The sequence below is a fragment of the Peromyscus leucopus genome, chromosome 4 (genome assembly GCF_004664715.2).
Source record: "Peromyscus leucopus breed LL Stock chromosome 4, UCI_PerLeu_2.1, whole genome shotgun sequence".
In the NCBI taxonomy this organism is placed as follows: Eukaryota; Metazoa; Chordata; class Mammalia; order Rodentia; family Cricetidae; genus Peromyscus; species Peromyscus leucopus.
In genome coordinates this window covers 52,804,815-52,828,441 of record NC_051066.1, presented here as the reverse complement: position 1 = coordinate 52,828,441, position 23,627 = coordinate 52,804,815, and the positions used below count along the sequence as shown (strand labels likewise).

The window sequence follows — 23,627 nt, the reverse complement described above, 5'->3', positions numbered from 1 at the left end:
GGAACTAAACCTAGGTTCTCTGCAAAAGTAGCTCCTGACTACTGAGCCATTGCTCCAGCTCCTAGAAGCGATTAACTGCTGAATACAGTCTATAAGACAGTACATATTTATGGACCAGAATATCCAACTGCAGAGACGAGATGACTGCTTTGTGTATAGTAAAGTAACAGTAAGAATAACGACAATATGAAGAAATGCCAAATATTTCATTGGTTTCAAATGCATAAAGTTTATGGTTTTGTTTTTTGATTTTCTTTTTCTTTTTTGAAGATTTCTTGCTTGGTCTAGTTTTATTCTTTTCTTAAGTCAGGACCCATTATGTAGCGCAGGTTGATCTCAAACTTATAATCCTTTTGCCTTTACCACTCAAATGTTGAGATTTCAGGTGTGGGCCACTGGCACCAGATCAGTTTAAAAAATTTTAATAGCATGTTCTGAAAAGTGGAATTATAAAAACTAATTAAAAATCTTGATTCTTATTCAAATTTTCACATTTTAGTAATTCTTCAAGTATTCTCTGCTGTGGGATGGTCTGTATGTCAAATCTGTTGCTCTGATTGGTCAATAAATAAAACACTGATTGGCCAGTGGCCAGGCAGGAAGTAGGTGGGACAAGGAGAGAGGAGAATTCTGGGAAGCGGAAGGCTGAGGCAGAGAGACACTGCCAGCTGCTGCCATGACCAGCAGCATGTGAAGACACCGGTAAGCCACCAGCCACGTGGCAAGGTATAGATTTATGGAAATGGACTAATTTAAGCTATAAGAACAGTTAGTAAGAAGCCTGCCACGGCCATACAGTTTGTAAGCAATATAAGTCTCTGTGTTTACTTGGTTGGGTCTGAGCGGCTGTGGGACTGGCGGGTGACAAAGATTTGTCCTGACTGTGGGCAAGGCAGGAAAACTCTAGCTACAATTCTCTATCTGTTCTAACACTAAAAATGATATGGAAAAATATTAAAATATATTTTCACCTTAAAATAACACACATTTATCCTAGATTAATATCTGCCTATTATTTTAAAATCTGCCTCTTCTATAAAACCAACAGCTCTCATATAACAAATTAGCTTCATTCACTGCCACACTGTACAAAGTAGATCAGTCTTTACACTCACCTCAATTTAGAATCACCAAGGCACAGAAAGAAGCAAGTCTGCCCGATAAATCTGGCAAATTCTGAGGTTGGGATCTAGACCTCTAACACTAGAAAACTGATCTTAACAAGGCCAGTAAACAGGCTTCACAACAAACTACCAAACAATGTAACAAGTTATGATAATATCTAATTGAGTAGGCATAAAAAGCACAACTGAACATTTATAACTATTGTTTGCTTACTTTAGAGGTAGTTTTATGCTCCAGACTTACTCCAAGGGTGTTTTGGATCCAGTCTTTCAAAGTTGGTAAAGCCAAGCCACTAAGAGGGTACCTAAGGTACAAAGTAGATAAAGAATGCTAGAGAGAGGTATCTTTATCTAAACGTGAAGTTTATATTCTGTTTCTAGGAATGATGAAGCAGTTTCTAAAAGTTTCACTAACAAAACTGCTTATATACTACATATTTAATTCCAGAGTACCCAGATCCTATTTCCATATTTGGGGATTTATTCTTGTGTGAGCTTTGGAGAGGGGAGAACTGCCTACCCCTAAAATGAATATGCCAAGTACCCATCTTCCCCATGCCCACCTTTAAGAGCTTATAGAATACACCTTTATTCTTCCTTTCTCTCACATCTTTGGATCAGAACTCAACGACACAGGAATTGAAGCCTTCGGGGACCAATGCTGGTTACAGTGGCAGTGGTGCAATCTTCCAGTCTCTAAAACTAGCAGATAAATTCTCTACTTCTATTACTACCTAGATCAGCCGTTCTCAACTTGCAGGTTGCAACCACTTTGGGAGCCAAACCACCCTTTCACAGGGTCGTCTATCAGACATCCTGCACATCAGATATTTATATTATGATTCATAACAGCAACAAAATTACAGTTACGAAGTTGCAATCAAGATTATTTTATGGTTGGGGGTCACCACAACACAAGGAACTGTATTAAAGGGTTGCAGCATTAGGAAGGTTGAGAACCGCTGTTCTAAAGTCTCTAACAGTGACACTACATCCTCTTTGCTCTTAATTAATGCTGTCCTAATAACCTTAAAGGTGTTACTTTTCATTATAACCCAAACACAGATGTAAATTACCAGACTTAAATAGAAAGTCATTTCCAATAACTCAAAAGCATGGAGGACCAGGGGTGGCATGGGATGGATAACTCTTTGGATCCTGATTCAGAAAACTATCTATAGAAATCATTTGTAAGACAACAGGGGCAATGAGACTATGGACTAAGAAATTAGATATTATAACAAGTTTTGTTACTTTAGAAGTGTGATATTAATTAAAATTTATGAATGATTATATTAGGGCTTATTTTGAGATATAAAAGAATCGGTATCATGATGCCATCAGAATTTAAAATATAAGATATAAAGGAATTATAGCAAAATGCTGGCAACTTTTTGCTTAGAGGAGGGGACATCATTCCCTTTTTTATGTTTAAAAAATATAGGAAGAGAAAAAGAAGGAATAAAATGAACTTAAAAAGCAGAGTTACCTTTTCCCAGTCAGTTCAACCTGGCCCTTCTTATTGAAGAGGAACTTGGAATCATTATAGCCCCATCCATTCCATTTCAAAACTTCTTGTCTAGTGAGAAGAAAAACACACACATATATATATACACATACAGGACCTATGCTGGCACTAGAGATGCTCAGCAGTTAAAAGTGCGTATTGCTCTTACAGAGGATTTGAGTTTAGCAACCAGGACCCACGTGTGCTGGCTCACAACCAGCTGGAGAACCCAACAGCTTTAGATTCCATGTGCACGTCACATACCAACACACACCACTCTTGTGCACTCTCTCTCATATACATATATATACACATACACATATATATGTGTATCTCTCTGCTATGTACATGACATCATACTATCAGCAATCACCACCATTTCCACACTTTAATACTAAGAAAATGTGTAAAACCACTAAGACATACCCCAAGATCAACTCACTTATACAGACTTTCATATGCCAACCTCTGAACACCTCAGCCCTTTTTCTTACTCTAGTACTTTTCCCAAAACAGGCATCCATGTGCTCACCATTGCTGGAGTAGAGTAAAAGTCACTAGAAAAAAAATATCATATTCCCCCTTGTTTCAGTTTTTTCACGTTGAATTTACCTCTTAAAACTAGTATTAATATTCTCTCTCTCTCTCTCTCTCTCTCTCTCTCTCTCTCTCTCTCTCACACACACACACACACACACACACACACACACACACACAAACTAAAAATAATTTTAGCTCTTTAAAAAAAAAAACATTTGCTAAACATTTCAAAACCAAACAATGTATCAATGGCTTTTCATTTTCACAACCACTTAAACAACCATACACCCACTACTGTTGAAATAAAAATAAGAACATATTAAAATGCCTACATATTAACAATTCCAAATGTAAAATCACTGTAATAAGCAGAGGATGCTATACAGTGAGCTAAGATCAATAAATTTAATTGATTCAAAGACAGATGAAAAGAAATGTGCTTATAAGATAAATATTTCATTTTGTACACTAAGTTTAAAGTATGGGATAGAGCCTGCCATGCTCAAAATCCTGGATCTTGTCTCTAATAGTGTAAGTAAATGAATCATAAGATGGCCTAAATAACTCTGCAGTTAAAACTAAGAACTCACTTGAACAGGAAGCTGACTTTTACATGTGTTAGAAAAATATCAGAATTTTTAATTTTCTGCTATAATGAATAAGACCAATATATAAGTTAGTTCAACTACTAGCAGAAACATTAATAAAGCAGATTTAGAATACAAGTGCTACATTTTAGGCCATAAATCAAGTCTTAACATATTAAAATAATCTTTTATATCTTATTAGCTTATAGTGATAGCAAGAGAAACTATAGACACTATACAAACACATGGAGATTGAACAATGCATTTGTTTTCATTTTCACAACCACTTAAACAACCGTACACCCACGAGAGAAATCAAGGTCACTAGAGAAATCAAGGAGGAAATTTTAAAATTCCTAGAGTCAAATGAAAACAAAAACAAACAAACTTTATCAAAGCCTCTGGGATGGAGCAAAGGTGGTTCCAAGAGCAGCAGACGTCTGTGTTTACATCTAAACCGCAGAATACTGAGATTTAATGAGCTCCTCAGGAAAGAAACAGCAGGCCAGCCTGAAAGCGGTAGATGCGGAAAATAATAAAGACCAGGGACGAAATTAATAAACAGAAACTAAAGAAGAGTGTGAAGAACCACAGAACCCAAGTATTGGTACTTTGAAACTATAAAAAGACATAGAAAAATCAGTACTAGATTTATAAACCATCTACATTCTTCAGCCTCAATGTAAATACCAATCTTGACCTACAGATAACCACTAATGATTATATCAGCTTTCAGTATTTCTTTTTTCATTCCAAATTATGAATCTTCATAATTTCAAAAACCACTTTCATCAAAATCAGTAATGTGCATTATACAGGAAATACACTGGTCTGGGCATGTGCAGAGCCATACTTAAGTATGGTGTTAGTTTTAGTGTTACAAGGGTGCATGGTGTGATCTTAGCTACTGAAATAAATTAGTGGCAAATGTTTCAGCTATACAGCTTGAAATGAAAATAACTAAATGAAAACTGTTTTCTATTCAAAAAGGCTACATGCCATATTAATTCAAAATAAGCTTGCCACTGTACCCAGCTAGAGAACCCACCTCTTTTTAAAGTATAATAAAAGCAATAATTCAGAATTAACAAAGATATTCTCACTAGAAAGTACTCTTCAAATTTTCCATAATTCTCAAGGAAGAAGAAAACAAAAACTGAGAAGTAAATTTTTATGGCAATTATTGTCCGAGGCCAAAGGCTTTTCAAACAATTGCAACATGAATATAGTACAATGAATCAGATACAAGTAACCAAGTATGTACAAAAGTCTCTATACATAGAGTTGAGACAAAGAAACCAAGAATTTTCTCTTTGAAATCATGGTTTCCTAGAACTAGGGAAGCAGAGGCAAAAGGATCACAAGTTCAAGGCTAGCCTTGGCTACATAGTGAGCCGCTATCTCAAAAGGCAGAGATAATAAAATCATGGTTTGCTATCAATAAAATACAGTCTCTATTAAAAAAAAAAAAAAAAAAAAAAAAACCCTGCTCAAAACATCTCAAAAGCATCAACCCAAAGATAAGATCTATAAATGGGTCAATTAATTCTTTTTTCTATTCATTCTTTTTTCTATTTTGAAACAGAGTCTCTACATAGCCCTTGCTGTCCTGGAACTTGCTATGTAGACCAAGTTGGCCTCAAACTCACAAAGATCTATCTGCCTATGCTGAGATTAAAGGTGTGGGCTTCACCTGGCTTAATATTTCTCCTATTCCCACAACATTCCTACATCATGTAGATGACAGTTTAGAATAGGCTTCTAGGAATGCCTTTACAGAAAAACTTCACAGCTCAGGGCTGGAGAGATGCTCAGTATGTAAGAACACTTGATGCACCCTGGGGGGGGAGGGGACATGTAGACCTGAGTTCAGAGCCCAGTGACCACACAAAAAGCCAGCTGGGCCACCCTCCTGTAGCCCCAGCACTGGGAGGAGAAGGAGGAGGAGGAGGAGGAGGAGGAGGAGGAGGAGGAGGAGGGGGGGGAGCAGAAAAAGGAAGACAGCTGGGGTTTTCACAGAAGTTTCACACCAGTCTAGCTCCAGGTTTAGTGAGAGTCCCTTTCTCAAAGAAATAAGGTAGAAACTATAATACAATTCAAACAAGGAGATTTGAATGCTGCAGAATATTTGACCTTCCATTTAAAAGTAGAAACTATCCTAAAGAATCTGCAAGCTTTCGAATGTAAGCTAATGATACTTCCTTTCTCTTTATCCCAATCAGGAAATTCTTTTTGCAAAAGTTTGGACCAGGAAAGTTCCCCAAAAGCCCTTGTGTTAAAGGCTTGGTTCCCCAGGCAAGGTATTATAAGATGACAAAGCCTTTAGTAGGTGACGGCTAGTAGGAAGTCTAGAGTCATTAGGGACATGTCCTAAAAGGGAACAGTGCATCCCCGGTCTCTTTCTCATAGCCCAGGCATAGAATGACTAGTTTGCTCGGCCACATGCTGCTTAGTGTGATGTGCTGCCTCGCCACTGGCCCAAAACAACAGATATCAGTCACAGAAAGACGCCTCCAAACTGTGAGCCTAAACAGCTTTTATAAAGTTATTGATCCTAATAATCCTCTGTGTAGAAGACTGCCACATATCTTGATACATATCACAGGTTTAACATTTGCAAATGAGAGTAAAGCTCCCACATGTTACAAAATTTGATCCTTAAAAACTGTCCTGTCCCACCTTTTCCAGCTAAAGAAGTTTTCCTGAGAGAGGCCATGATCACATGGCTGAGTTATGAGTATCCACATCTGTCTCCCAGTCTTGTGACAATATCTGAAACCCACTAAATTACACCCTCAGATAGCCAAAATCATTGAAAGAGCCCTCTTTTCACCACTTTAATACCTCCTCAAGGCACTATTCTATGTTCTTACTGTGGTCATTCTGCACTGGGCCTGAAGGAAACATTTAAGAATCAAGGACAGGAGCTGTATCAATAAGCCAGGTGCCTGATACCCTCCCCATCACACAGTACACTCCACCATTTGGAATAATAATCCCAGGGCACCAAGAAAACTACAATAAAGAATTCTAAAAATCCTCTGCTTTCCCAAATATTCTAATAAAAGAAAATCATTCACAACAAAACCAGAGGTAAATGAGTATCATCTCTCAATTCCTGGAGCTAACTACACCCAATCTGACGTCTTCAAAACCCAACACTTCCTACTGCCAAAAAAAAAGAGGGTTGGCTTGATTTTACTCTATTAAAAAAAAAGTTTTACAAACTTGCAGAACCAAGTAGTACAAATATGAAAAAGAAAAATTATTTGTTGCAACGAAATAGAATATAAAAATATAAACTAGCATCATATATACACAAGGTGGCAGTATTCTCCTAGGAGATGTGTAGTTTGCAAACTCCATTTTCCCACTCCCCAGGCCTGTTACTCGGTCTATTAAGTGAAATGTTTAGACTAGTACTGTTATTACTAATCCATAGGGAGTTCCTTTATTTAGTTTTAAATAGGCAGGCTCACTTCTGAGTCTGTACCTGGAGACTAATCATCACATCCCCACTCTTCTTCAATAGTAAGTTACATGCTTCTGAGTCTAAGTGCATGGCTTCTACCATTACTTTTTCTAAGGATGGTATTCTCATGCAAACATCAGGAAAAGGAACAAGTTAGTTCACCTACTTTTACTCTGGGTTAACAACTTTTTAAGATCAGTTAGCTAATAACTTTTAAAGCTGTTCTGATAAAATTCTAATGAAAAATGTCTTACTTCTTACTTAGGTCAGATGAAGGTGAGCTTTGGCCTGTCTGTCCAGTTTAAGGTGAGAAACAGCGTTTGGAAGAGTGAGAAGAACACCAGTAATGACTCAGTGCTGGCCAGGGAGCCTCAGTGCTAGCCACTTTCAAACCTATCGAACATGCATGCAGTGTGCACAGATTCTAACCCTCCTCAAGCCTTTCTAATAAAGACCTTGATTCTCTGCATTGTGATTAACTGCTTCAAGGCTGGTACAACCTAAGAGAGAGCATGTGAAATATCATGCTTGCACTTCCCCTTGCCCTCGCCTGTATATGCCTTAAGAGGAAAATAAAATTTTGGAGCTTGATCAGAAAAAAAAAAAGAAAAGAAATGACGAGACTTAGGCACTCAGGAGGCAGAAGCAGACAGATGTCTGTGAGTTCGAGGCCAGCCTGGTCTACAGTGAGTTCCAGGACAGCCAGGGATACACAGAGAAACCCTGTCTTGAAAAACCAAAACCAAACCAAAAGTGACTCTCTCTCTCTCTCTCTCTCTCTCTCTCTCTCTCTCTCTCTCTCTCTCTCTCTCTCTCTCTCTCTCCCTCCCTCCCTCCCTCCCTCTCTGTCCTTGAAAAGATACACTCTGGAAAATTCCCATAGATCAAGGTCAGTGGGATGGGGGATAGGGGCTGTAACTGAGGGAAATCCTACAAATGAAATTCTATTCCCACCAACTTCTTTATTTATAAAAGAAAAAAAAAATTGGAGTTCTCGCTGGGCGGTAGTGGCGCACGCCTTTAATCCCAGCACTCAGGAGGCAGAGGCAGGCAGATGCTGTGAGTTCCAGGGCAGCCTGGTCTACAGAGCGAGATCCAGGAAAGGCGCAAAGCTACACAGAGAAACCCTGCCTGGGGGAAAAAAAAGTTCTTGCTAGAAATCTAAAGATTGATAGGGGAGGAAGGTGTAATCCTATATTCTAAGTTTAACTTAAAAAAAAAAAAAATGTAGGTCTTTGGAAATAAATTTAAAGTCATCTTCATATCTAGCCTGCCAATCCTACAAAATTATTTAAAAACTCAGTAAGAAAACTTTCACAAATGTGTACAATATACACCACCTGACTCTAACAGTAAACAAATGCCCTTTCAAATAGGGAGTTAATACAAATAGTGTGGTTGGAGTTATTTCAGAGAAAACCTTAATAGTCTATTACTCCTGGCTGTGAGATGTAATGTCTGGCTTAGAAAATCACCTGAACATCATTAGGTTTTGTCTCCTGTTGCCTGATATAAAATTCACTGCCCTACCTTTATCTGATTAGGCTTGTATTTCCCAGAGAGAAGGAAGCATGGGAAACAGCCTCACGGTACACTAATTTCACTTTCTGTGCAGGACCACGGACACTTCTATCTCTGCATATTCCTGAGAACCTCTACTTGCAAAACCCTGAGTCTAACTCATCACAGAAATGGAACTGTAGAAAGCATCCAATCGATGACCTGGGGACACTGTGAGGTGCAGGACAGACAAAGCCAACACAACTGAACCCTCCCCAGTACCTGCAGTTTATTCAAGTTACTGGTGGGAAGAGTGCAGACATGGTCACCTACACTGTGAAGATACAGGGAGTCAACCTCAGAAGACTGTCTTCTACCCCTGATCCTTCTGCCTTGGTCTCCCAAGCTCTGGGATTACAGACATGTGCTGCCATGTCCAGCAGTTAAGAGCACTTGCTCTTCCAGAGGACCCAGGTTTGATTCCCTGCACCTATACGGAGGCTCACAACCACTGGTTAACTTCAGTTTCAAGGACTTCAATGCCCTCCTCCAGTCTCTATAGGCATTGCATGCACGTTATACAGCCATACATGAAGGCCAAACATCCATTCACATAAAATAAAATAAATCTTTTTTAAAGGTTTTTAAAGACACCCAAATTTAGCTGGAGAGTTTCTCTCCAGGTCTCGCCAAACCCCAGCCGTCCGACAGCCCACTTATAAAATAAACACACAGACGCTTATATTATTTAAACTGTTTGGCCTAATGGCTCAGGCTTCTAGCTATTTAGTTCTTACATCTTAATTAATCCATTTCTATAAATCTATACCTTGCCACATGGCTCGTGACTTACCGGTGTCTTCACATGCTGCTTGTCATGGCGGCGGCTGGCAGTGTCTCCCTCCGCCTTCCTGTTCTCTCAATTCTCCTCTCTGTTGGTCCCACCTATACTTCCTGCCTGGCCACTGGCCAATCAGTGTTTTATTTATTGACCAATCAGAGCAACAGATTTGACATACAGACCATCCCACAGCACATAAAGAGGAACACAAGTGTTCCTAGTAAGCAACTCTGCAGAAAAATCCTGTGCTAAGTATACACAAGTTATGTCAATCAGAAATCCAGCCGGGCGGTGGTGGCGCACGCCTTTAATCCCAGCACTCAGGAGGCAGAGCCAGGCAGATCTCTGTGAGTTCAAGGCCAGCCTGGGCTACCAAGTGAGTCCCAGGAAAGGTGCAAAGCTACACACACAGAGAAACCCTGTCTCAAAAAAAGAAAAGAAAAAAAAAAACCAAAAAAAAAAAAGAAAAGAAAGAAAGAAATCCATCAGTAACTCCTGAGCATATGCTTCAGACAAAGTTATGCCCTGTTCCATAAGGGAACATGTTTGCTCCATTTCCTGGAGCACTGTTACTAGAGAATGGAGAAAGAAAGTGTAAATGCATTCTGTGAGATATTACACAATGATCAGAATCACTTAAGTAGATTGGCACACAGATTTTAGAATAGTGACTTTTTTCTCTAGGCAAAATCCATATTTAAATGAGAGATGAAAGGAGACTATTTGGCAAGAGGAAGAGAGGGCACTGGAGGGTAAAAGGAATACAAAAGTAATATACAATGATACATGTGTGAAAATCTTATGAGGAAATCATTATTTTATATACTAACTAAAAAATTAATTTAAAACAAGAAAAATAAATCAGAAAAAAAAAAAAACAGAAACACAGTGTTGAATACAAAGAAAAGGAGAAATAAGACCCAGAATATAACAGCACTTCAGAGAAGAAAAAAAACACAAAGTAACTGTATATTTTACAGAACACATTTACAAAACCAGCCATGGGTACCCATGGAGAGACAGACAGAATACACTCAGGAGTCACACAGAAGAAAATGAGGAGGGAGCTCGTAGCAAACACAATGAACCCAGTAGTACAATCCCCACAACTCCCTGAACCCGAGGCAATGTGTTGCTCAGCCCTGGAACTCCAGTGTCATCTTTCATATGCTTAAAGGAATTCCACGATATTTTGTTACCAGAAAAGGAAAATGGAGTTCCTAACATCTTTTTCAAGACAGAAAAAGTCAGTTACGATCACAGCTTCAAACATACAACAAACCAAGTAGTACATATTTAACTCTCCATAGCCAAAATCTTTTATAAATTTGCAGGATAGGATCAAGGGTTGAAAACAGTGTCTAAAATTTAAAAAAAAAAAAGGGGGGGGAGCTATAGGGAACATTCTTGTACACAAAGAAACAAGGAAGGGGGTCTAAGAAGAGAAAACTGGAGTAGGTGAGGCAACACCAGCCTTTCAAACTGACAGAATAATCTGGTGATCACCACTCACACTAAGCCCTTATCTCAACACTGTTCTTAACTACCACCCCAAATTCTGCCAATTAGAATTATATTGGTGTTTGAGTGTCTCTGGAAATGTAAATACGAGTATTAGTCATGCATACCTTGGTCTAGAGCAAACACCCACCCACCCCTATACAAGCTTGGCACCTACCTTGGGAAGATCTAAAAGTGGTCAAGTAGCTTACTCCATCCTGAAAACAACCCAAACCAGCATCAGGGAAGTGTCAGCTAAGGAAGCAGACGATCTAGATTTTCCTTGTGTTCCCTCAACTGTCCTTAGACGCATGGCTCCTGTCCCCTTCACTGTCTGGTGTAATCTACCCATGGGGTGATTGTGGAAGGCACCAACTGGAAAATGGAATTGAGTTCCACTGCTCCCCTTCTTGTTCGAGCAACTGGAAGAGGAAGTGGATCTGAAGTTTCCTGAACTGATGACTCAGTAAGTGAGCAAAGGCCTTCAGGAAGAACCTTGCAGTTCTGTAGAAACTGAAAGCTGAACAAAACAAAGAAAGTCGTCTTCAACCCTCAGCAAGGCAGGCAGTCACTACAGATATCAAGTCCTAGTTGTCCTTCAAAGCTGTCCTTCAGGGCTAGACCATCCATCCAAGCAAAGGCCTACAAAGGACAAAACTGAACACTATATTTACTCGACATAGTCAGTATTCTTGTTTAGAAAGTTGTTTCCTTTTTTTACCTGCAGTATTATTAATAATCAGCAGCAGTTCCTTCCACTTTGTAACAGGTAGCTGAGATTGTTACCTTTGCTTCCAGGAACCCAAAGTGGGGGAAATGAGCCTCACAAAGTTTAGAACAGGGACTTAGGAGATGGCTCAGTTGAAAAGAGTACTTGCTGTGAAGGCAAGAGAGAGGACCTGAATTCAAATTCCCAGCATCCATATAAAAGCCAGGAATGATGGTATGCCTGTGACCCGACACTGAGAGGTAGAAGCAGGTGGACAGGAAAACCTGCCTCAAGGCGGTAAAATGGACAGCAATAGAGAAAGACACCCAACATCTTCTTCATGGGGACACACACACACAGTTTAGATGACTCAATCACATCAGCTGTATAAACATTGCTCACTTCAACTGCACCATTAGGATGCCCCTGTAAACCTAACCTATGACTAGAATTTCTGGCAGTGGGAGCTCAGAATCCACATTTTGCAGAAACACTCCAAGGATATTCCAGTAGAGCCATCCACACACAACAAGCACTACTCTGCGTGGGCAAGAGGTCAAGAGCGGAAATGGCAGAGACGACCACCAAGCAGAAGTAGAAAAGCCTAAGGGTTTTTGCATCTATGTGACTGAAGCAAAGCTGTGCAGGAAAGCTACAGGCAACAGCCAAAAGCAAGCAGCATCAACGGGAACTACCAGGGTGAACAGTATTTTCTACATTTCATGCTGCCACCAAAAGTGCAACTCTACATTCTGCTTTTAAATTGCTCACACTTGCCCCTGTGGACACCCTGCACATGGTACACAGATATACATGCAGGCAAAACACCCATACACATAAACATACAACAACATCTTTAAAGACTGCTCACTGGGCTGGAGAGATGGCTCACTGGTTAAGAGCTCTGGCTGTTCTTCCAAAGGTCCTGAGTTCAATTCCCAGCAACCACATGGTGGCTCATAACCATTCGTAATGAAATCTGGTGCCTTCTTCTGGCCTGCTGTATATCTAATAATACCGTGTCCACTAATAAATAAATCTTTAAAAAAAAAAAAAAAAAAAAAAAAAAAAAAAAGCCTGCTCACTCTCCAGTTATTCCCAGACACAAAAACATTATCACTACTCCTGGGACATCATGCCCTTTCATGGCTGCTTTTCTTTGTACCGCTCTATGTCCCTTCTCTGAAATGCCCTTCACTCCCTCGAGAACTACTAATCCAGGAGGCCAGTGCAGGTATCTCTTCTGAAATGTCTCTCCTATCTTTCCCAAGGGTTTATGACTCCCTCTGTACACAATGACTGTAACATTTATTACATCCTTGACACCGTCTCTATCTAGCTCCTCTAGGCTGCCAATCACTTGTGCGATGTTAGAAGGGGGCACAGCACCAGCATGCAGCACTCAGTTCCCCTGAGCAACTACTGGTCTCATAATGGAATGCGAATCATTTAAAAGAGATATTTAAAAAAAAAAAATGAAAACCCAGCTACACAGAGACAACTGACAAAACCTTAGGCTTGACCCCAGCATTGGAAAAGTCAAAATTTTATCTGAGTTCAAGTGTCAGAGAAGATAAGCCTCTTGTTAATCACAGCTAAGAAATGTATCTGAGATGTCAGACTGAGTAAAGGGTGGGGGTGGAGCTCAGTTCTGTTAGGAGACATGTTGGGTTTAAGCATTCAAATAATGAAAAATGTGAAGAGAAACAGTGGCATTCTGGGAATGAAAACTAATGACCGGATGAACATAGCTCGTGTATGCAGAGTTGGAGAAGTCAGCAAGACATTCATTCACTTAGAATCAGCTTTAACTTTAGAATGTTAAAATGAGTCTCGGAGGAAATGTCACCTGAAGTCCCCACCTGACTGGTGCAAGCTAATGCAGTCTCAGTAGATAGAGTTAGGACCGACGTAGAAGAAAGAATTGAGGACTGGGGTATGGTTCAGTGCTGTGGCACTTGTCTAACCTGCACAGTGTCCTGGTTTCAATTCCCTGTATACATAGACAAAATCATAAAAACCAATAATAATAAATTCATCTTTTCTGCTCTCATCTAACTCAAATCAATTCTTAAAACCGAATCAATCCTAATCAATCAATACATGTAACTAAACACTAGATTTCTTTTTATTAAGAAGTTACCAATTATATTAAACCCATGGTGGGCATGGCAAATTAGGTGGTATTTTAATAGCCCTGAAGCTGGATTCCAGTAGAATTCATGCCACTAGAAGAAATGCACATTCTGAGCAGGCACTGTAAAGTCTGTGAATTAAGTAGTTCATATTGCTTTATTCCAAGGGCTTAGAATATTATAAACACTGCCCCACTAGATGGTGTGAAGCTTCTACCTAAATAATTATATAGAGCTGAGAGTTCCAGTGAAGTGGCTGGCAAGAATAGGACTGGTATCCTGATCAAAACCCCTGATTAGTAACTTCAGGCATGTTACAAGAGCAATATATCACATGTACTCACACAGCAGTGTTTACAGTGAATGACAAGATGGTATCTACAGCTCCAAATCTCAGCTACGACGTAGAATATTCATCAGTAGTAACTGAGTTATTGGAAAGGTAAGTTTTCCTTAATAAGTAAGCACAATCAACTACTAAAAAACCAACATTAACTACACAAATGCTTGAGAATCAAAGAAAGATGTTGATGGTCTCATTTTAGGAAAGCTATGCAAGACCTGATCTTTTACATGCTCATGAAACTTAAGACTATGGCCAATAATAATGACTTGCTTGTAACTCAAAATTAAAATGTATAATTGGGAAATAGGTTTAGACTTGTAATTTTAGCTGAAATCTTGTAAGTTCATAAATAATACTTACATTGCAAGTATTTTTAAAGTTACTGTTTAAAAATTAAACTCAGCAGTTGATAAGATAGCTCATAGAGTAAAGATGCTTGTCATACAAGTCTGTGACCTGAGTTCAATCCCTGTAAACTCAGGAGAGAATTCCACAAAGTTGTTCTCAGACTTACACACACACACACACACACACACACACACACACACACACACACACAACTTTTTAAATTTCTATGTAATCACTTTAGGAGAATGATTTAGTGCCTGGTTAGAAGTTATTCTCTCACATAACGGGCATGGTTAAGGAGATTGCACATACTGTTGAATATACAACATGGCAAACACCACTGAAAACCAAATTCACGAAATATGAGACTAATCAGTTTAGCCTCTACTTTTGCAATAATATATACAAAACATTCACTGCTAGAAACTTCCTATTAAAACTACTAAAATGGGGGGGGGAAACAAGGGAATCCGTGGCTGATATGTAGAATTAAATTATATTGTAAAATAAAATAAAATATAAAAAAGTAAAAAATACTACTAAAATGAAAAATATTAATTTTTATTAATTAATTTAATTAATTACTCAAATGCTCATTAATAACAAAGTGGACAAGCTATAATATAGGCACATGCAATGGAATACTTTTCAACAATCAGGGTGAACAAAATGAACAATTACAGGCTGGGGAGTACCCCATCAGTGAAGTGTTTGTCAGGCAAACATGAGGACCTGAGCTTGGATCTTGGGCACCCACATGAAAAACTAGACACAGTGGCTGGCATTCGTCTGTGATCCCAACACCACAAAGAGGAGCCCAAAAGATCCCTGGGGCTTGCTGACCTCCCAATCTAGCTGAACCGCAAGAAGCACTGCCTGAAAAAAAGTAGCCAAAAGGCCTGAGGAAGATACCTAATGCTGAACTCTGGCCTCCACATCTTTGTACAACCATACACACATGCACATGTGCGTGTAAGACACACACACACACACACACACACACACACACACACACACACAAGTGGACACCAGGTTGGGGAGATAGTTCAGTGGATAAAAGTGCTTGCCGTACAAGTGTAAGGATCCCAGAACCCATGTAAAAGTTGGTTAAGCATGACAGTCGCCTGCAATCACAGCACTTAGGGTACAGACAGGGGAACCCAAAACCCAACTGAGTAACTAGACTGCACGAATTGGCAAGCTCCAGGGTCAGCGAGAGGTCACCTCAATAAATAAAGTAGGGACTGGGATATGGCTCAGCAGCTAAGAGCACTTGATGCTCTTGTGGAAGACCTAGATTCAGTTCCCAGCACCCACACTGGGTGGCTCACAACCATCTATAACTCTAGTTCTAAGGGGTCCAATGTCCTTCTCTGGCCACGGGTACCTGTACATACATTGTGCACATAAATTCAGGCACATACACCTACAAATAAAATTTAAAAATATATAAATTCACCCTTTTAAAAAGGAAATGTAGAGCTAGAAAGATGGCTCAGCAGTTAAGAGTCTATACTTCACTTGTGGAGCACCCAAGTTTAATTCCAAGTACCCATGTGAACAGATGGTTCACAACTGCCTATAACACCAGTTCCAGGAGTCAGGTACCCTCTTCTGGCCTACCCAGGCACTACACCCATGAGCACAAACCCCCACTCAGTCACACATATGTACATATAATTAAAATTTTTAAAATAAATAAAGTAGGGAGCAATCAAGAAAGACACCAAATATCAATGTCATGCTGCCTCTGTATGTGCATACACAAACATAAACATACATGAACACATACACATACATGTGTATATTTAAAACACTTTAAATAAGTTTTTGTTCCATATACCATTCCCACTTTATCTGTGCACCACCAAACAATATGTATTACATTTGGAGAAAAACACATCAAAGAGTAAAGAAAGGATGAATCAGGTATGGAATGTATATGATACATAGCCAGAGTACAGAGTGGTATCAAGGAAAGAGAAACGGGCTTAAGAGAACTGACTCGGTCAGATTCTCTGAAGTCATAAGCTATCCTGTCAAAATTCTGTGTGACATATTTCAGTAGCAATGGTGGTAGCACATGGCAATGAAAAATGAAGAATGTTCGGGTTCTGTGCAGTTTCAGCCTGTTCCTCTCATTTCTTCAAAAACAGTTCGGCCATACTTTCTGGTGGCCATGTGCTGTGGGATAATGCCCTTGTACATTGTAAAGATTTGTCACTTGAATTGGCTTAATAAAACACTGTTTGGCCAGTAGCCAGGCAGGAGATATAGGCAGGGCAAGCAAACTAAGAATGCTGGGAAGAGGAAGGGTGAAGTCAGGAGTTGCCAGCCAGACAATGAGGAAGCAAGATGAGAATGTCAAACTGAGAAAAGGTACCAAGCCACATGGCTAAACATAGTTAAAAATTGTGGGTTAATTTAAGTGTAAGAGCTAGTCAGTAATAAGCCTGAGCTAATGGCCAAACAGTTATAATTAATATAAGCTTCTGTGTGGTAATTTGCAAAGTGGCTGTGGGTATTTGGTAGTTGTTGACAGAACAGAAACTTCCAATTACAGTCATGTCAATAGGAGGAACAGGTAGCAACTGAAGTTCAAGGTGTCAGCCCACCAAGAGGAAAACTCTCTGATGGGTCAAACTCTTAAGCAAGGCTACGAGACTACAGGCCCCAGAATATCTTTTGCTTCTGTTGTACCTTTACATGTTTGCTGCTACAGTCTTTCTCTGGCATCTGACATGGTGTGAGTGGAAGTGAGGAAACCTCACTGCCTGTAGTGTAGTGTGTTTATCTCATGAAAACATCACAATCTACTGGGCATTTTATCTGTGGATTATCAAGATGATTCTTCCCTAAGATGTACTGTTTAATTCATAATAATAATAATAATGATAGTCTATACAGAATTTTGATGAATAAAAATGAATACAAGGAAATGCTACACAGTCAGGGCCTTTGAGTTCCCCCTAAGGAGTTGCTTCAGATTACAGCTCAAGTTAATGAGCCAGACTGACTCAAATTCCTTTAATCTTAGTGCTGAGAAATGCAGTCACAGGTCTGAGTGTGCATCACTAGCTGAAATAAAGCTTAAAAATAACTTCAGGTTAGACCAGATGCCTTGCTAATAGTTTTTAAGATAAACTATTGCCAGAAAAATAATCTAAAGTCCACAAGGACACATAGCTAAGCTATCTGATCCATTAGCTAGGGTCATAAAAACAAAACAGACTGATTAGTGCTAGCCTGGCAAAAGATTATTTCTTTGCACCCATTCCTGACTTTAATTTGTGAAAATCAATTCTGACTAGTCAGGGCTACAGAAAATAATTTGACTCTGTAGCCCCAAAACAAGGGCTACATGTTTTCTTTGATAGTCAGGAGTTATACACAGGGCAAAAAGTACATTTTGAGATTTAAAGTGTCATGGTGCCATAATATCTTGGGAAGTGCCGACTGAGCTATAGCTAAAAGATATACAGTATCTCAGAAATGTCAACCTGAGTCTGAACTAGAGATCTAACACATTCCAAGGTATCTCCTTGCCCCAAGACTTGGCACTCTCTGGGCATCTTTGGGATTCAAAGTGAACCCAGAATTTACAACTTCTGATTGCAGTGTTAGTTCAAAATTTTTACATAGTCATGAGTTAGTTTAAATTGCCTTTCCCCTGCCTGGGGAGAATGAAGGTCAAAAGGTCGAAGCGCCTAATACACTCAAAAGTATAGGTTACAAATACACAAGTTTCTTATTTTCTTGGGCTCTTCAGCAGTTTAATGTGGTGATATTTTATTTGTATGTTAATAAATAAAGTTTACCTGGAGATCACAGGAAATAGCAAGCAGTAAACACAAAAGCCAGGCAGTGGTAGCACATGCCCTTAATCTGATCACTTGGCAGGCAGGATCTCTGTGTGTTCAAGGCCATACTAGGGAACAGAGCCAAGTGTGGTGACACACGCCTTTAATCCCAGTACCAACCACACAGACCTGGAGGTCTGTACAGACACGCAGTGAAAAAGAAGTGAGGTAGCTGGGCTAAGAGTCAATGAGAGGGCAGAACAGCAAGGCAATAAAAGCTTGGGTAGACAGGAAGTCGTGACATTTTGGAAGCTGCAGAGCTGGCGAGGTAAGTCAGTTGGTGGCTCTCACTATTTTCTTCATCTCTAAGGCTTTCACCCCTATATTTGGCTCCATGTATTTTATTTACTAAGAACGCTTAGAAATTCGGCTACAGTTTAGGTTTGTGATTCCTTTAAAATTCCTTACAATAATACCACAAGATAAATAATAAAATAATTCTTTCTTTATAACCACAATTTGCAGCCTGCCAACAAAAAGGTTGGCTGAGGAAATATGTTCCTTGCTTTCTCTTGACAAATTACTTAGATATATTGCATGTGAGTTGTCTGGATGACTGTTTTTAATCATGTTAGGGAGATAAGAAACATGTCTTTACCTATAATCATTCACTTGAGAAATGGAATGTAACCCCTTTGTGACTTCTGTATTACCTGAAAGAGTTTGTTTAGGGTATATAAGCTGTAAAAAGATATGAGAGAATGGAGCAACAAAGGAAAATAACATGAAAGGAGAATAAAGAAAGGAACCATCAAGAGAGTGCGTAAATGTCTCCTTCCCTAAGCCCTCAGATAGAAAAGTCTTAGCTATGCCAACACCGTGGATTCCTTTTGAGCCCTGGGCTGCCTTGGGGCTGGTTCCTCACAGGTAGCGATACAAACTACCATTCCACAGTTCCAGTTTCTAACACTAGAAGACTTCAGCACGAGTATGGAGATCTATCTCCAAGTCTCATTCTTTCTCAAGACAAAGATGAATGGAATACTCAATGAATTCTTAGAGAAAGTACCAAGCACCTGTGTTAATCTTTTTTCTCTTTAAAATACTCTCTCATGTTAACTCTCTGGAGCTATCTCCCTCCCCACCACCACCAGAGGAAGCCAACAGTCCAACACTACCTATTACATGATCTATCTAATTCAAGGTAAATATGAGGTAACCCAGATCTAAAGCCATGTTCTATCTATAGCAGTTGACATTCCACTTTTCTTTTTAAAATTTTTGTTTTATGTGTATGTGTTTTGCCTGCATTTATTATGTATACTACACGCATGCTGGGTCCCCTCAGAAGCCAGAAAAGGGTTTCAAATCCTCTTGAACTGGAGTTATGATAGTTACAGATAGTTGTGAACCACCATGAAGGTTCTAGGGACCAAACTCAGGTCCTCTGTGAGAACAGCAAGTGCTCTTAACTATTGAGCCACTTCTCCAACCAACATTTATATTTGTTTGTGTCTTGCTGTGCCACCACTCAGCTGATTCTGAACTCAGACATTGGGAAAGACATGATGCAGTATTAAATGAAACTACAAAAAATAAAAGAGAAGAGGGAGAGCAATTACTGTGCTGCCAAAGGGTTGATTCCACTCAAGATCCTCTGATTTAGTTTAGGGTGGAAATTAACATACTAATCTCCTGAGCAGTAGAAATCTTTCAATGATGAGAAATAAAAGAATAATACCTACTTTTAAAGACATATAAGGTATCTCGTGCCACTACAACTGCGTTCTATTTCTCTGTAGCCTAAAAGTAGATCACTGAATTTCCTCCCAGATATTCTTACTAAGTGAACTTGGGGTAGATGGCTCCACAGTAAGCTCTGGACATGAGGAACATTGGAGAAGGTTTGGTTTATGTCAATGCACAAACCAGAGATTAAGACATCAAGGTTTCTTACTCATAACAGTCTAAATCATGCAGAAAGTCCTCCACAACCCCTTCTCTTTTCCTCTAATCTTAGTTCTCCCATATTTCTCCTTGTTCTCTTTTATTTACAATACTGTCTCCTCCAACATGGGGAACAACAAAATTCACTCATTAACTTGCAAACAGTCAGCCTATCTTTTTAAACCAGACTTTATATTTTCCTAAATTTTGAACTTCATTTTGATGGGATATTTCTAATTTATCACTAAGTACAACATAAACTAACACCTTAGGTACAGAAAACAGTATTCAGTTATTATCATAAACAGCTTGAAGCTCAGCACACTAAGGAGAGCAACCTGACAACTTTACCCCAGGGAATAAGTACCATGGTGTAGCAACAAGGAAAGAGTACAGGGGAAAAAATATGGGTTGAGATGAGGCCAGAGCTGAAATACCATTTCGTTCATTTCACAACTGCCTATCATTAGTCAAACAAAATTAACTGAGCTTCTACTTTCTCACCTGTAACCAACATATAAAATGAGGTAATGTACATGTACTTTAGAATGGTGCCTTGGAAGTTAACTTACTCAAATGAAAATTCCTATTTCCATCATCACTAGAATTCCTAGTTTAGAACTCATATCATGCTATTTCACGTGGTATAACTAACAAAATAAGCTTCACTTTTTCCAAATAATGTTGTCATAAGTCGCCTGTCCAAGTAATTTTGCTGCAAAAATGAAGCTGCAGGCTGCCTTCCTAAAAATCATTTGCAAGAAATTAACCCAGCTTCTCAAGAACATGAACCAAGTTGTGACATATGCTAAATAATACCTCCAAGGTTGGTCTTCAGAACTGTTCACCTCTTCTTCTCCTGAGACAGGATTTCTCATTGTCCTAGAACTCAAATATGCTGTCTGGCCAGCAGGCTACTGGAAGCCACCTGTTTCCATCTCCCTCAAAATGGAATTATACACACATCACAACATCTGACTTTTTTTTACTCGGATGCTGTGGCTCAAAAGCATGTTCTCATGCTTGTGGGACAAACATTTTACCAACTGAGCTGCCTCCCTTGCTCTTAAATAATATATTTTTTTAAAAATGATACATGTAGGTTGGGACTGTAGCTCAAGAATGAAGCCCTTGCCTTGCTTTCAAGATGCTATGTCCTCAGCTATGTTCATATCAGCATTGTTTGTAATAGCCAGAACCTGGCAACAACCTAGATGCCCTTCAACTGAAGAATGGATAAATAAAATGTGGTACATATACACAATGGAATACTACTCAGCAGAGAAAAACAATGACATCATGAGGTTTGCAGGCAAATGGATGGATCTAGAAAAAAATCATCCTGAGTGAGGTAACCCAGACTCAGAAAGACAAACATGGTATGTACTCACTCATAGGAGGATACTAGATGTAAAACAAAGATGACTAGACTGCTACTCACAACTCCAGGGAGGCTACCTAGAAAACAGGACCCCAAGAAAGACACAGGGATCGCCCAATGACAGAGAAATGGATGAGATCTACATGAACAACATGGACGTGAGTGGGGGTAATGAAGGGCAAGGGTCAAGGGAAAGAGAGCTTAGGGGACCGGGAGATGCCAGCTGGATCAAGAACAGAAAGGGAGAACAAGGAATAGGAGACCATGGTAAATGAAGACCACATGAGAAAAGGAAGAAACAAAGTGCTAGAGAGGCCTACAGAAATCCACAAAGATACCCCCACAATAGACTACTGAAAATGGTCGAGAGACAGCCCAAACTGACCTACTCTGGTGATAGGATGGCCAAACACCCTAATTGTTGTGCTAGAAACCCCATCCAATGACTGAGGGAACCGGATGCAGAGATCCACTGCCAGGCCCCAGGTGGAACTCCAGGAGTCCAATTGGCTAGAAAGAGGAGGGTTTGTATGAGTGAGAATTGTTGAGACCAAGGTTGGATAAAGCACAGGGACAAATAGCCAAACGAATGGAAACACATGAACTATGAACCAATAGCTGAGGAGCCCCCAACTGGATCAGGCCCTCTGGATAAGTGAGACAGTTGATGAGCTTGATCTGTTTGGGAGGCATCCAGGTAGTGGGACCGGGTCCTGTACTCAGTGCATGAACTGGCAGTTTGGAACCTGGGGCTTATACAGGGACACATTGCTCAGCCTGGGAGGAGGGACTGGACCTGCCTGGACTGAATCTACCAGGTTGAACTCAATCCTCAGGGGAGTCTTTGCCCTGGAGGAGATGGGAATACGGGATGGGCTGGCAGGAAGGCGGGAGGGGGGGGGAGGGGGGGAGAACAAGGGAATCCGTGGCTGATATGTAAAATTAAATTAAATTATAAAATTAAAAAAAAAATGCTATGTCCTCACTGCAATTCATTCTCAGTGCTAGCAACTAGTGACCAAACCCAATCCAATCAGTCACTGCTCAGCTTATTATTATCTTGCAGGCTCCTCCATTCACCTCAGCTGTATTATGTCTATCATAATATGTCTATCACCACCTTACAGGCTATTATTACTTGTCCACTGCCTCTACTCCAGCTAGAATCTAAGTTCCATAAGGGCAGAGCTTTGTGTGCTGCTGTACGCTACTTTCATGAATGAATGGACTGATTATCTACAAGCCAGAGCCTGCAGGGCCTGCCGTCGCCTCTCTTTTTTCACTTTACTCCCATCTGTACCAACACTCAACTGTCCCCCAAAGACAACACGGACTTCCATGGCCCCCTGCTTTGCCATAACAAACTTTCTTCATCATCCGATAACCCACCAAAGTATCAACAATGTTTTTCAAACTTTCTTCAGGAAGCTTCTAACCCCAGAGAATATGCCTCTTTCTTTCCTTTGTGCTAAGTTTATACCTTTGTCTACACTAGAGCTAATTAAATTACTGGAACTTATCTCTCTCCCTAGATTGTGAGTTCTTAAAGACCAGGGCTTTATCACCAACCTAGCACAGCCCTTATCATAAAGTAATTTATCTGCAAGTCACTGAATTAGCACATACATTACTCTTCTGCAAGAGGAATAAAAGCATGGTGTATTAAGAAGTCACTACTCCAAACTTATGATAAGCAGCTACAGATAAAACAATGACAAACAATACCACCACCCAGAGTAAGGAAAGAGGAGTAATATGCAAATCACTGAAGATTTCAAAATAATGCAGCACACCTTGCTGGATATATACCTTGGTTCCTCCTGGCTCCAAAATTTGCTTTCCCTTTAGGCTAGGTTCTCATTGCCACAGATGTGGAGACCCAGCTAAGCA

The 23,627-nt window shown here is 39.8% G+C and overlaps 1 protein-coding gene across 1 annotated transcript in view; it reads right to left on the bottom strand.

Annotated features, from left to right (window-relative positions):
• Positions 1–23,627, bottom strand: part of Agps (alkylglycerone phosphate synthase) — a 105,148-nt gene that overhangs the window by 78,518 nt on the left and 3,003 nt on the right. The window contains exons 2-3 of the mRNA XM_028880606.1: positions 2,614–2,703; positions 1,339–1,429 (exon numbers count right to left, since the gene is read on the bottom strand). Of these exons, the coding sequence (XP_028736439.1) occupies positions 1,339–1,429; positions 2,614–2,703 (181 nt within the window). The remainder of the gene's footprint in view (positions 1–1,338; positions 1,430–2,613; positions 2,704–23,627) is intronic.